General features: G+C 51.1%; 1 protein-coding gene across 4 annotated transcripts in view; it reads right to left on the bottom strand.

The window, feature by feature from the left end:
- RPS6KA2 (ribosomal protein S6 kinase A2) overlaps window positions 1-14,255 on the bottom strand; it is a 290,517-nt gene that overhangs the window by 172,475 nt on the left and 103,787 nt on the right. The window contains exon 1 of one of the 4 annotated variants that reach the window (XM_081035869.1): window positions 11,380-12,170. The exons of the other annotated variants lie outside the window; for them this stretch is intronic. Within the exon in view, the coding sequence (XP_080891995.1) occupies window positions 11,380-11,430 (51 nt within the window). The 5' untranslated portion in view covers window positions 11,431-12,170. Of the gene's footprint in view, window positions 1-11,379; window positions 12,171-14,255 lie in introns of those variants that run through there. 4 annotated transcript variants of the gene reach the window in all.

Here is a 14,255-nt window from a genome sequence, read left to right as displayed (position 1 = left end):
AATATGCTACTTAGTGAAGTGGCTGGCAGGCGTCTGATGGCTGACACTTGTCTGTTCTGTAGAAATGCAAGAACATTTCTGGCTCCTACTGCCATTTTTAGGAGCCAGTAAGTTTTGTTTTTTTTCATGAAACATGAAGATACTTTCTCCAAAGAAGAGACACGAATGGCTAACAAGCACATGAAAAGATGCTCAATGTCACTAATTACCAGGGAAATGCAAACTGAAGCCACAATGAGATGTCACCTCATACCCATTAGAACTGCTACAATTAGGATGAGAGTGTAGAAAACAGTACAGCAATTACTCAAAAAATTAAACACAGAACTCCACAGGAGCCAGCAATCCCACTTCTGGGTACACCACCCCCAAAATTGAAAGCATGGCCTCAAAGAGAGACACGCACACCCATATTCATAGATGTGTTATTCACGTCTGACTCTGCGCGTGTGCAGTGGGCTGAGGAGCTGACTGGGTGGGGGGACTGGGGTAAAACCCTCCACGTTTCCTTCTGATAAAGAAAGTCGGGGAGCAGCACAGATGCCCCTGCAGAGCCGGAAACAGGAAAGGCCGAGTTCCTCCCCAACACAATCCATGACAGCCATCCATGTCAAGAAATAGATTACATTTAAAAAGAAAGTAACGTAATGCATTCAGTAAGTTATTTATGGGAAACAGGAAAGCTCGCGGTTGAAAAAGCTTTTGACTTCAATTAGGGACAATGGTGCTTTGAACACAGTGGCAGGTGGCTCTTGGGGAAACCACTACCTGGCCAGGCTAGTGAGGGAAACACGTGAATTCCGTCTGGTCCTGGAGGAGGACACGTGGTAGGGCGCTGACCCAGGGGAAAGAGGGAGGTCACCCAGTTGCTAACATCTTGAGTCTGAGGGGACTGCTGCACACATTTCCAACAGGCACCGAGAACAATGGCTGATGTCTTTGGAGGGAGGTCGGGGTGAGACGAGGACGACGAATCAGAAGTACACAATAGGAAGTCAAGGAATGCACTCAAGAGTTATTTATAGAAATAACACATCTACTTGAAAGAGGTAGGAAGTGACAGAAATAAGCATTATGATTGCAAAGGATTTCTTGTTTAAACTGTGTTTCTACAAAATCTTTCTGACACTAATGCAGATAGATACATGGAAAGTGACCTTCGGCCAACAGACAAACCAGGTCCTGAGGTTCTAGAGATCCTTTCTCCTACCAAGGCCACGGCTGTGCTGTCTGCACATGCCCCCAACCAGCTCACTGAGGGCCCAAGGTCAGTATCAGACCCAACTCTTCATTTCAAAAGGATGCAGAAAGACAGACACAGCAAAGAGAGTCTGGCAGGCATGTTTCACCTTGACCCTCACTTGTTTCCAACGGGTAAGGACCCTGGTGGGCCCACCCCCACCCGCACCTTCAATCCGACTTTCCCTGTCATCATCTCCCAGCCCTGATGCCTGCCCCAATTGTCACCCCCATTTCTCCTCTTTGTTCATAAGTTACCTTTGCAAATATTCATGACAGGTCCTACATGCAAAAGGTCATCAACTAAACAAAACGGAAAGGCTGGGGACACACGGCAAGTCCCCGGCATCTCCCCACAGTCCCGACATCAGCCTTTTTGGATGGTTCCCTCCGAGGGTCTGGATAGTGCGAGATACCTTCTGTCTTGGTGCTTGAAGACTATGATGGAGTCACCGACGGGACAGCTGAAGATCGAATGAGCTGAAGATCGAATGAGGTTTCTCCTCTTTTTGATCATGTGTGCTCTGTCTGTTTTCTAGATCTACATACTAGAAGAATTCCTCAACATTTTCCTAATTTTTCTGGTGTTTTTTTTTTTTCAGCAATCATATCTTAAATCTGGAAGAACGCTTTCTTCTTCCATGATGATTCCTTCTTCATTTCATCCTGTTTGATTTATGCCAATAGCGTCCTAGTTTCTGAAATATCTCAGGGTTTTCAAGGTCTTGTCTGTTTCCTGAGTTAATCTGCTTCTTCTGAGGTCAGTTTGTTTGCGTTTGTCTCTGTGGGTAAGGGAGCTGGCAGGGAAGTGACAGAAGACCCAGTGCAACCTGGCTCAGCCGTGATAAGCGACTTTGCCGGCTCACACGAGGGCTCTCCACGGAGTCCAGCTTCAGACACTGCCTTCTCATTTCTTTGCCCTGAACTTCCGAAGCATCCTTCTCTGGCCTCCCCTGCAACACAGCAGCTTAATCTCCTAAATGCCATCCCTTTCTTGTCACTTTGCTCCTTAGGTCACAGTGGTTCCTCATTGCCTAGTACACTCTTTAATTCCTCACGCTGCCATGGAGAGTCATCGCAGTAAGGGCTCACTTAACCCCCATGGAACTTAAATCCAGACGGTCCCCACTCTGCCTGCCCTGCTTTCCCTCTGGGAGTGTCCCCGAGCCACTCCCAGGAAACCAGCTTTCTGGACCCCAGCTGCTAAGACTGCCCCCCTCTGAACTCTGCTCTCACTTGTGGCATTCGTCATGTTGTGGGGTGAACGTGACTGAAAGTCTACACGTTTGGACCCATCAAACTCCCATCAGCATATAGCTCTTTATGTCACCGCAACCAAGCAGAGGGCACTGCACATGCAAGAGGCTGAGAATGGCACCTGAACTATTTCCCTTGTTCGCCTCGCATTCTGACGAATCAGTTGTAGACACCAGAACCCTTCGTAACCCGGCACAAAAGACAGCTGTGTGAGGGGGGACTGCAGTTCTCTTCGATGTAGTTTTAGTTAAATGGATAAAACTCGCCTGTTACAATTGTACTCGATTCTAGCAAAGGTAGGAGAAGTCCCATAGAGTTGCTTGCATATTTTGAGAATTTATAACCCAACACAGAAAAAACTTCCAATACGTCAACAACTCCCCCAGGGAGCTGGGCTGGTGTGGAGGTGGGGAGGGCCAGCATGCTGTCCTCCCAGAGACAGGATGAAGGACCAGTTTTCCACACACGAGGCAGGGCTTCCTGGTGTCAGAACTGGGCAACACCCCATGGGACACAGAGGGAGGTACACGATGTCACTACAGGGAGTTTAAAAATAACAACCTTGCTCACATCAGCTTTATTTGTCAACTTGAGTAGGTGTTGGGGCTGCTCACTTTCTACCCTTTAAAGGAGGAGGGGATATTTTCAGATTAAATTATAGGATTATTAGGATGTGTCTCCAAATAATCTGGAGCTGGTGGGGGTTGGTACAGAAAGGGTAGATGTATCAATAAATCAAGACTGGCCTTTACTTGATAATTTTTGAAATCACGTATCTGGGATAGATCCATGGAGGTTTCTTATACTGTTCTATGCATGCTTGCAATTTTCATAATAAAATTCATTTTTTAAAGAAAGGATTTAACCTCTGAAGCAAATGAGTGTGGTTGTAGATTATTTGTAGGGAATATGACTTTTTAAACGCTTCTCATATTAACATCACTCCCAGAACAGCATGGAGTAAGTCATTTTTAAAGGGTGTGCTCGGATATGTCCGCGATCCTGGCAAACAGAGAACTAACGTCAGACGTCTCCACACCTGGGCGGTCTCACCCCGCCAGCCCCGCTCCGGATGTGCTGCCCTGTCTCACCACTGCCTCCTGCACCACCCAGACTCCCCTCGGGGTCAAGCCCCAGCCCCTTATCTTTCCACCTCTCTCCCTCCACTTTCCAGCCTCACTCTCCTCTCGGGCGCCTCAAAGCCCCTCTGCCCCATACAATGGCTGTTCCTTTCTTTGGAACATCTCACCCTACCTTCCACCACGGAAGCAAATCTTCTCGCAGCTGCATTCTTCAGGATGCAGGGTACGTCGATGATCACAGGAAGTTGTATTCCTCAATCATTTAGATCGAAGTGTTCTCTTCTCAATTTTCATTTCACTTAAATACAATATACAGTTTACTCTTGAACAATGAGGGGGTTCGGGGCGCTGATACCTTGTGCAGTCAAAAACTTGCATATAACTTTGGACTCTCACAAAACTTGGTTGCCCCTTGGTGTCCACGGGGGATAGGTTCCAGGACCCCTGCAGATACCAAAATTCAAGGACGCTCAAGTCCCCTCTATAAAATGGTGTGGACCAATGCCCAGTCAGCCCTTTGCAACCGCTGAGTCCCAGACATAGATGGAAAACAGCTTAGGAGTTTATTGAAAAATAATCTGCATATACGTGGACCTGCACAGTTCAAATCCATGTTGCTCAAGGGTCGTCTGTAAAAAAACTCAGTGCTCTGCCTCCAATTCTTCTATTTTTAATTTCTTATAAGTAATTCCGGTTCTCTTGAGACTTGCGCTCTGCACGGCGAGGAGAGTGTTTTCATGTCTTTCCCAGCAGATGAGTGCCTCTGTGTAGACTTTACAGTGTGTGTTCTCATACATCCCAACAGGGACATTAGCGTGATTCCTGATTCCTACTCAGGAGGGCTGCGGAGAGGGAACAAAGGACGACAGACACTGAGGTCCCAAGAGGCAGGACAGACGCATCCGACTACAGCGAGAAAGTGGCCAACAGGGGCTCAAAGTCTGGTCTTCTCACTCTGAGTGCCTCTGCCTTCCACTGTGCTGGGCAACATTCAACCCTGAAGGCACAGCTGATATCGGGTGACCAAAATGAATTTCTAAAGTTTAGCCAAAGGGTTAAGAACTCCAGGAACTGTGCATATTTAGATGTCTACTCCCCAAGTGACTTTATTACCTATTAGAATACATTTTTTGGATCATGGACATTTGTAGATGAAACCAGATTTGTTCACCACAGATACGAATTCTATAGGATTTAGTTCATGTTACAAAACCTGGCTGCCCTCCTATCAGCACCAGTAACAGAATGGTAAGTCTGGAGAGTCCAACGGAGAAGAGAAAGACAATTACACGAGAGTTGTTGCTTTGTCAATCACCGCACCACAAAAATAATAACTATTTTCTCTTCTATTTGCCATTTAAATAAGATAATGAAGATTTAAAAAATAAGTAGGATACAACCAAAAAGACAACATAAAGGTAAAATAGACATTCTGCCACCAGCCACATCGCTGAAGTTTCGTCCAGATGTAAAAGCAGACAGTGCCCCTGCCCCTCTGCCATTCTTCTCTGACCTTGACCCTGAGCAGGCCAGCCGTGGCCGTGAACTCGCCCCTCAAACTGAGTGCCCTCCTTCCCTATCAGCCACTGTCTCCCTGCCTCTTCTTATCTGCTTTTGCTCTAAGAGAACCTTTGCTCTGCAGTTAGGAGCAAAGGCAGGAGGAGATTTGTGTGTGTGTGTGTGTGTGTGTGTGTGTGTGTGGTTTTTTTTTTTTTTTTAAAAAGCCAGAGATAAAAAGGAGTGAAAATTAGAGCACGAGCAAAGCCTTCCATGATGTATCCCCACATAAACCTCAGGAAGAGCACAGAGAAATACACACGAAACCCGCAGCTTAGAACGCTCCATCCGAAGACTCATCTGAGTGCAAGAAGTAGCCACGACACTCCAGGGCAAAAGAACCAGAGGGCTGCAGGGCGACTGTCACCTTTCCTAGTACAAAGGACCCTCACTCCCGAGCAAACGAGGCACGTTCGATGGCCTGGGAGGCAATGCTATAAACCAGTTACTGCCCCTGGAAGCCGAGCCCCTGCCATGCTCTGTCTTGACACAGGGCCAGGTCCCTCTCTCACACCTGCCGTCCAGTACTGACCAGCACCCCAGGAAGGTTAGGGTCACACCTCGGGTTCTGGGTGGCCTCAGCCTCAGCCCCTCCATCCTCATGTGACTCCAGTTCTGAGGACGGCCCGTCTTGGTTTCTGCCAAAGACTTGTTCCTGGTGGCGTCTCTCCCAGAGACGGAAGTCCCGTGCTGATCCCCTGAGCTGGGGCTGGGGCCCTGACACCCCAATGGCCTCCTAGGATGCTAGGACAATGCTCCCCCATGTCCGCAGCTGAGCACCCTCAGCCCTCAGCCCTCCTGTGAGGGGACCCCAGACTCAGTTCCTTCTGTGTGTCTCAATTCACCATGCCGTTCTCCCCCAAGGTGGTGGGCTTAGGTTTAAATTTTATAATGAGCAGTAAGAATATAAAAGGGAAATGGCCTACACAATATGCTGTTTAACTGTAAAATTTGACCCACCTTGAAGTAGCCACGGGTTTCGTCACCAGTTCGCATGCCCCACTTTGGGGCCAGAGCTGGCGGAGCAGAGTTGCGCTCCCGGTGCCTGGTGAGGACGAGATTCCCGCCACTACAGCAGCACCTGTGAGGAGGGACAGAGCTCCCCAAGGAGCTCGTGAGGGGGTCCACTTGTTCAGTCAACCTTAAGTCATTTTTACCAGGGCCACTTACAGCCACTGGGAAAGAGCAGAGCCATGAAGCAATACAGCCCGGTGGATTGTGAGGACACAGAAGGAGCCCAGGGGCCACGCAGTGTCTCCCCTGCGAGAGAAGTGGTGCCTGGGCAGAAGGAAGTGGGAGGCGAGGCTGAGGACAGGAGCGGGTGATGGGGAAACCAAACCCGGCTGGAATCATGACTCTGCTTAGGGTCCAGGAAATGCCCCAGGGGAGCTACAGGACACAAACCCTGTGTGAGAGGCAGTCTTGGGAACATGCCAACACACTCACAGGACCCTGCATACTTGACCTCGTACCTCAATTTCCTCTTCTGTAAAATGGGGTAATAAGTGTGTGGTCCTCCCGAGGATTTTGAGCATTAGATGAATTATTATGTGGAATGCACTTCGTGCCTTGGGTCTCTAAAGAACCTGGGATCTCACCCAACTGCTTCATTTCCCAGGTTTAAACTTGAGGTTCGAAGGGCTTAACGGGCTTCGCTAACATCACACTTGGTTAATTAGGGAGAGCCCTGGTGTGAGTACATACATACCTGTCACGGCTGCTGGGACAGAGAGGGTCAGAATCCAAAGGTCAAGAGGAAATGAACCAGCACAGGGACAGGAATCCTGGGAGCTGGAGACAGGAGTCAGCACCGTGCACACATGCACACCATGCACGCACACACATACACACTTGCACACACATGCACGCTCAGGTGCACACATGCATGCTTGCACACACGCATGCACACACACCTCTCACACCTGAGCCCCCAGGAAATCACAGCCAGGAAGAGAACCTGGGCTTAACCCGAGTGAGGTGGAAAGTGAACGCAGAGAAAGACAGCAAAGCCGTGGGAATTAACAGAGGGCGAGTGTGACCTGAGGGAACTGGGAAGGTATGAACCACAGGAATTGTGCATCTAGGCCTCCCAGCGTGGGGACCGGCCACAGGAGAGCCAGGCCTTCAGTGAGCCTCCGTCCTGAGACACGCTGGCCCCCCAGACCACTGCCCACAAGGCCACCCAACCTTTCTGGGCTCCAGAGCCCTCCCTCCTCATCCCACGTCTCCCCAGCTTCTCCCAGCAGAGGTCGGGCCTGTTGTGCATTTGGGTGTAAGAGGGGTTTCACAGCGCTGGGTGCCCAAACATACATCTGTGACACACAACACGCTTGTCGCTTCTCATCAGTCTCACAGTGGCGTGGTTTCCCCACATTCATCAGGCTCCCCTCTTTTGGAGGAAAAAGGGTCCTCATGTCCACAGGCCACGGACACGTATGTTTCTAAAAGGCGCAGCTGCCCACAGGGGCCTGGCCTGCCCAGCCGGCTGACTGCTTTAAAGCTCAGCAGGTTCTCTCAAATGACCCACATTTCCTGAGAAAGGGGGTCTGTCCCCCCCTTCCTCTACAGGCATCATCAGCACCGAGCGAAATGCTTCAGCTGAGTGAAAATACATGTCACTTCCTCCCTCGGTGACGACTTGGAACAACAGCAGTGAAAACAGCTTAAACAACAGGACTCATCCACCCACACCCGAGGCAAACCAGAGCCCCCCAGCCGACTATGCATGTAGGCTGCTGCGCTAAATCCCTGCCACAAAGACCCTCGTCCCCACCCCGTGTGACTCACACTTTTGGGTGAATTGATGCTGTTGCTTGACTTCCGTGAAGGGCTGTTGTCCCTTTGCACAAACAGAATTCGTGTCTGATTTCATGGAAGATAAACTCAACCCAGGTGCCTGGGAGTCAGAGCACAGGCTGTGAAATGTCCCTGTAACGTGTTCGGGGAAATCCTGATGAGAGACCTCTGAGTGTGCCTGCCATGGGTATGTGTGTCCCCTCAATCTCTCAAGGAAAAGGATTAAAAAAAGAGTATGTACCACATGGAAATGTTACATACCTACTTGAATGGGCAAACAAAGGACACCGAGAAGAGTGGAGGTGAAACGGAGCAGGTCAGTTCCACTCGTTAAACTTCCCAGTGTGTCTCTGGGACCAGATCCGCCAGCTGTTGCCCTCAGATCTGTGTGACACCCCCGGGCAGGCCGAGGGTCCCTGTAGGACGGGCATGGTAACCGAGTACGTCTCTTAAGACAGCTGCCAGAAGCTGCACATTTCCACAAACTCCCCATAGTTTATAGGCAAATATTTGACACCTCTGGACAAAACTGTCGCCTGTCCCTCAGGAAGCTGGCACAGCGGAGCCAGCACCTTCTCCACGAATGGCTGAGCCCAGTGTCCCCGAGCGGTTTGCTGGGGCAGCACGCATCTGCCTGCTCTGCAGGGGGAGCTGTGACCGCCGAAGCCGTACGTCAGGCTGTGTCCAGCTCCTCATGCTGCACAGTGGGGCACACGCCAGCATGTCAGCCTCCAGGTGATGACAGGGGCTGAGGTGGGTCCGCCAGCATTGCCAACGCCCCCGTTCTTGCCACTGGAGCCTGGGAGTCCTGACTACGACCCTCCCCACAGAGGGACAGAATGGGAGGTGGCCGGTGAGGACTGGAGGGAGAAGGGGAAGGACAGACGCTGCACGTCTCTGTAATGCAACGTGACGGTCCTGGGTCAGGACCCGCTCCTGCACTGGGTCACGTTACAGCTCTCAAGCCCGTCCTCAGCACCCACTGCTGGAGTGGCAGAGGCCCTGCTCCTGGGGCTCCTGTGGGATGATGTGCCAGGGCCCTTACACCCAGTGGGAGCCCCGGAGAGCTACTCAGCAAATCCTTCCACTGCACCGGCTCTGATCCTGCACACGGCACCCTGGCCCCGGAGCTGAGACAGACACACAGACCCGTCAGCTCAGAAAGCCACACAGGGCTCCCGTCAGGTGCCTGTCACCAAACCAGACACTGATGTGCCTTTGCTGCTGGAATTATGTCTCATGGCCCCACACACGATAACCCCAGCTCTGCCATATGTGAGACCCGTGGACCGGACACGTCTGCATGGTTCCTTGAGCTCTGTTTTCCTCCTTGACAGTTGAGGCCTAATTCACTCCGGGCAGGACTGCATGGGGACCCCTGCTCTGCAGCCAGCATGACGGGATCGCACTCCACATTTCACCACAAACTGTCTGAGGAACTGAACAGGTCATTCACTGAGATAAGCCTCAGTTTCCTCAGCTATAAAATGGGCTTACATATCCTATTTAGCAAGCACTGCTCCTCTACGGCAAGTCCTAGCAGCGGCTACTGTGTACACACAAGTACCGTGTGTTTGTGTGGATGGAGACCTCTGAACGTCCCCGTCGTGGACTGATGTGGCATGCGCATTGCGACTGTCGTGTTTCACAAGGAACACTCACTAAATGAAAACATTCAATAAGCGACTGGTTATCTTGGTCATGAGCAGCGTACAGGATCTGTGATAGCAGCAGCATGCAGTTATGCTATATATTCTTGAGCGCTTTAAAATAAAATGAAAGTAAAAAATACAGAATCTCTAGGTTTTAGAAGGTTCAGGTACTGCCAATGCATTTCGGGAAATCTGAGCTCACTGTGACACTGTATTTCTTGCTTTGTATGTGGCTGTGCCATGTGATATGGAAATTATGAAAAGGAAACCCATGCAGGAGCAGAGGCAGCCTTGGATTCTCGTCCTCAGATGGAGGTTGTCAGGACTTGACCTCAGCAGCTCTTTCCACTCCTTCCCTCCTGTGTGTCCTCACCACTCCCGGGCCTGCTCGGGCCTCCCCGCGTTAGGACCCGCTGTCTGTGACAACCTGCACAAGATCTCCTGGTTTCGGTCGCCCCGACGTCCTGTCAGCCAGCCTAAGGCCTGCCAGGCGGACGTTCCAAAATAGCTCTGCTCCTCTGTCCCTGCCCACTCAGGGCCTCCCCGCTGCCTGCGGGGCCCCCACCCCCGTACTTCCCACCTCTGGCACCTGAGAGCTTGGAGCGCTCAGCCCACTGCCCCCAGTGGGAGTCTTTGCCCCTGCAGGGCCCAGGGAGGTCGGACCCTCCCCACGGAGCTTTCTTAACATTGCACCCACTTTCCTCTGAACCTCACCGTGGTGGCATGATGGGTGTGACATGCAAGACGGGTTAATTTTCCAAGGACCCCCCATCTCAATAGTTTATCTTCAAAAGGATTGGAGGCTCCTCGGGTTTGAGCAAAGGCATATTACAAGAGGACAGTGCTATGCCTTTTCCAGCATTTATTTCTGTAGTTACCTATTTATGCAAAGATTAGACTAGAAGATCAAGAAGCTTCTAGGGAAGGCTGGACGGCAGCCAATCGGGCCCAAGGCCCCCACCCAGCCATTCAGGAGGCTCAGTGAACAGCCACTGACCAACTGAAATCATTGCCTTTATCGGCATGAGTAAAAGAGCAGGGCATGCTGCGTTTGGGGAAAACAACTACAAATTAGCAACAATGCAACGGAACTAAATGATATTCACGACGAAGAACCAGAGAGATGGGCTTGAGGGGCCTCGCGACAAAGTCCCACGGACTAAGGACCCCACCGCCAGCTGCCTGTCTCAGGGGAGGAGGAATGGGGAGGAACGGGACAAGACAGGTGGGATAAGATGAGAGAAAGACGAAAGAAAAGTGAGGAGAGGAACTATAAGAAAAAGATAGAAGAAGTAAGCACGCCCATCCTACCACCTGTGCTCCAAGCCCTTGATAAATGAGTCACCCCTTCCCGAAGACAAACCACGGGAAGCTCACGGTCAGCATTCACCCCATGATCTGCACTTGCACAGAGAAATCCGAGAGGAACTGACCTCCAGCAAACTCAAGGACAAGATCAAACCACACTGGACAGGGAACGGATGTGATGCAGAACGGGAAAGTCGCAAGCCAAAATTTAAAGGAAAACAAAAATAAAGGACAACACTTTTATACCTGAACAAAGAAAACAATGAGGAAAGTGCTAAAAATCATACTCCAAGTTTCATACTAAGTAAAATATCAAGACGTGAGGGGGAAAAGTTCACAAATGTCATACATAACTTTGAAAAAATAATTACTTAGCTGACTGGCCAGTTTGGCTTCCACATAGGATTGGGGGGCCATCTTAAAAAAAGAAAAGAAACAGCACCGCATACTCCAAACTGCTTTTTAAAAATGCAAACGCAGGTACTTACTAACAGTGCCCCATAGAATTTAGAGAAGGCTTGGCGGAAGCGAGAAAGCATGTCGCCAAAGCAGCGATGATGATGGTGACGGCCAGGGAGCCACAGTCCTCCCCTTCAAGCATCGAGACTGTCACCCTCCACGTGTCCCAGAGCACACCTCTGGTGAAGTCCGTAAACATTCGCGCTGACTCTCAGCGGGCACCCTCCAAAGGCAGCAGAGGGCAAGACGCAGCTTCCTTGCAGTGAGGAGAAGTCACAGGCACTTTTAGTAACTGACTTAACCCAACACCTCGGGTCACTTACTTAATATAGGGACTGCTCCTCCCATTGGGTGGCACGTTAGCAAGGTTGGCCACCTGTTGTGCTGCCCGTCTGCCTGTCTTGAGCGAAGCCCAAATTGGAGGGAGCCACGAATGTGATGCCAACGGAGGAGCTGGCAGTGGGCTGACACCTCCGACCCGCAGCCCTGTCCAGAGGTCCTGATCCTTCCACCTGCCGGGAAGATGGCAAATCAAGTTGCCAAGGAGCGGTGACTCTGCTTCTTGTTGTTAATATTGCCTTTAGGCCTTTCTTTTCCAGAGACTATTTTTGTCATTTTAAGACTCTGATCAGCTTGTAGCACTGGTAGAGACACTGCTAAAGAAACTTAAAACGGGGAGAATGTAAGCTACGTCCCAGGGGCCACACAGCTTAATCTCAACAGCCACAAAGAGTCACTCTTCCTCACGTGCAGCTGCCCCTTTCGCCTCCTGAATCAGAACCGCACTCCAAACCTGTGGCCACAAATATCTCACAGAGACGGAGTGGCGATCAGTTTTGTAATGTCGTACCTACAGAAACCTCCCACTGACACTCCACCCCGCAGTCCTGACGGGAGGGGCGGCCGATCAGTCCAGCGTGCCCAGCAGCTTGACACTCTGCCATACCCACTAGCTTTCCCAAATAGCTTCACTGCTGCTAACATTTCGGGAGAACGCCAACAAAAGTAAAAGCAATCTGTACAAAACACATTCCACTCGCCACACTCTGGCTCAGCCTGGTTGCTGAGTGAAGGGGCCAGACACTCCGTTCACATCGCCTCTGGGTTCTAAGAGTCTCCTGTCCTCCTGACTTCATTACGACTGTCACCGTTCCGGTGAATGACAACAGTGCTAATGGTGTCTGTTGTGCGTCATCTGATGCTGCTGTTGGTCGGGATTTCATGCAGCATTTTTCATAAGAGGATCGAGAATATCTCTATGCCCATAAATCCCCACAGAGGGGTGGCCCTATCCAACTACCCCACACACTTGACCTGCCTCACAGGCTCCTGACTGGCAAACAATCTCATGTGGCAGCTCGTTTGACCCACACAGAAGCCACCTGCTTTGTTTCATGTCGCAGTGGTCACCTGCACCACAGACGAACAGGAGAATGTCCGCCGGGGATTTGCTGAGACGTTCCCGTGTGACTTGGACTCTCCCCCCATGTGTCCACTCAAGGTCTCCCAAGGCGGGGAAGGCACCATCACAGTAGCTGCTGACTCAACAGCTGGTGAAATTGTGGAGCCATCTCTAGGCAGGCTGAGGAGCTGAGAGGAGCTCGCGATCCGATGGAAAACTGCCTGAAGCAGCCAGGTGCAGTCTGGCCCGGAGGGCTCTGCCTTCCACTTTCTGAGTGTGCCCGCTGGGGTAGCTGGCAGGTGTTGTCCTGGGTGTTTCACTGAAGTCGCAGTTCCATGATCTGGAAGGTGGGGTTTGCTTCCACCCACGCAGGGGGACCCCTTACCTTCCCACGGCTGAACATCACTCACTGCTGGGTCCACCGTGTCTCTAGCTGACATCTGTCCTGAGCCAAAACCCACCCAGCCACCTGCTGAGAAGGTCCTCTGGATGTCAGGGTGTCCGGTGGGCAAGAGCCTCCCAGACGGCCCTCCTGCTCGCCCATGGCTGCTTGTGCCCCGTAACTGTCAGTCACAGCACATGCTCCGCCCAGCTGCTCAGGCCAGAAATATGGGAAGCTGTTTTCATTGTCCTTCCTCTTCATCTCCCACAGTGACTCAGTCTCTCTATCGTGTCCTTGAATCGCCCTTCCCCTCCCCCCGTGGGTGGTTTCTCGGGTCAGAGAGCCCCATGTCTCCCTAGGATTTGTGCAGCAGCACCCACCCTCCCATTTCCAGTTTCCCCACCTCCCTCTGTCCTCCACAGTGCAACCAGACTGACTCCAAAATGAAACTCATAAAACTCCTCAGGACCCCCTCCTCACCTGCACACGCACCCCACAGCCCGGGAGGGCCCACAAGCAGATTCTTCTCCTAGGAGTGCTGCTCCTTCACTCCCACATCGTCAGTCTGTTCGACCTTCTCTCACCCTTCAGCTCTCAATGTCACTTCCTCCACCAGCCCTCACTGACCCCCAGGATGGGGTGAGGCCCCGATCCTACCTGCTTCCAGAACACCCTGGATTCCCCTGCGTGGAAATCACTGTGTTGGTCTGTGTCGTCCACTCGTCTGTAGGCCACCAAAGCCAAGGAAGGAACTTACTCATCCTTGTATACCATAGAACCCCCTTACCCAGGAAGGACTGGGCCCCATGCTTTAGAGAGCCTCATGCTTCACAAACACAACAAATTATTAAAGAATGTTTGTACACAGCACAACCCATAGCCATGAAGGTTCACTGTCATGATGAAGTCTACTCAGGATCCAAGAAATGCTATTCCAAACTCTCACCCTGCATCTTCAAAACCCAAGTAGGTGAAAGCTATGAAGGTGAGTTCTATGGTGACCTTGGGGACAGACGCCATCCCAGACTCTGAGATGCAGAGCCCTTAGGTAAGAGAAAGGTAATGTAATTCTCAAATCCATTCCCTCGGTGTGGATGCAACAGATTCTTGCATATCAATGT

This window comes from Rhinolophus hipposideros (assembly GCF_964194185.1).
Source record: "Rhinolophus hipposideros genome assembly, chromosome: 3".
In the NCBI taxonomy this organism is placed as follows: Eukaryota; Metazoa; Chordata; class Mammalia; order Chiroptera; family Rhinolophidae; genus Rhinolophus; species Rhinolophus hipposideros.
This window is presented reverse-complemented; position numbering and strand designations above follow the sequence as displayed.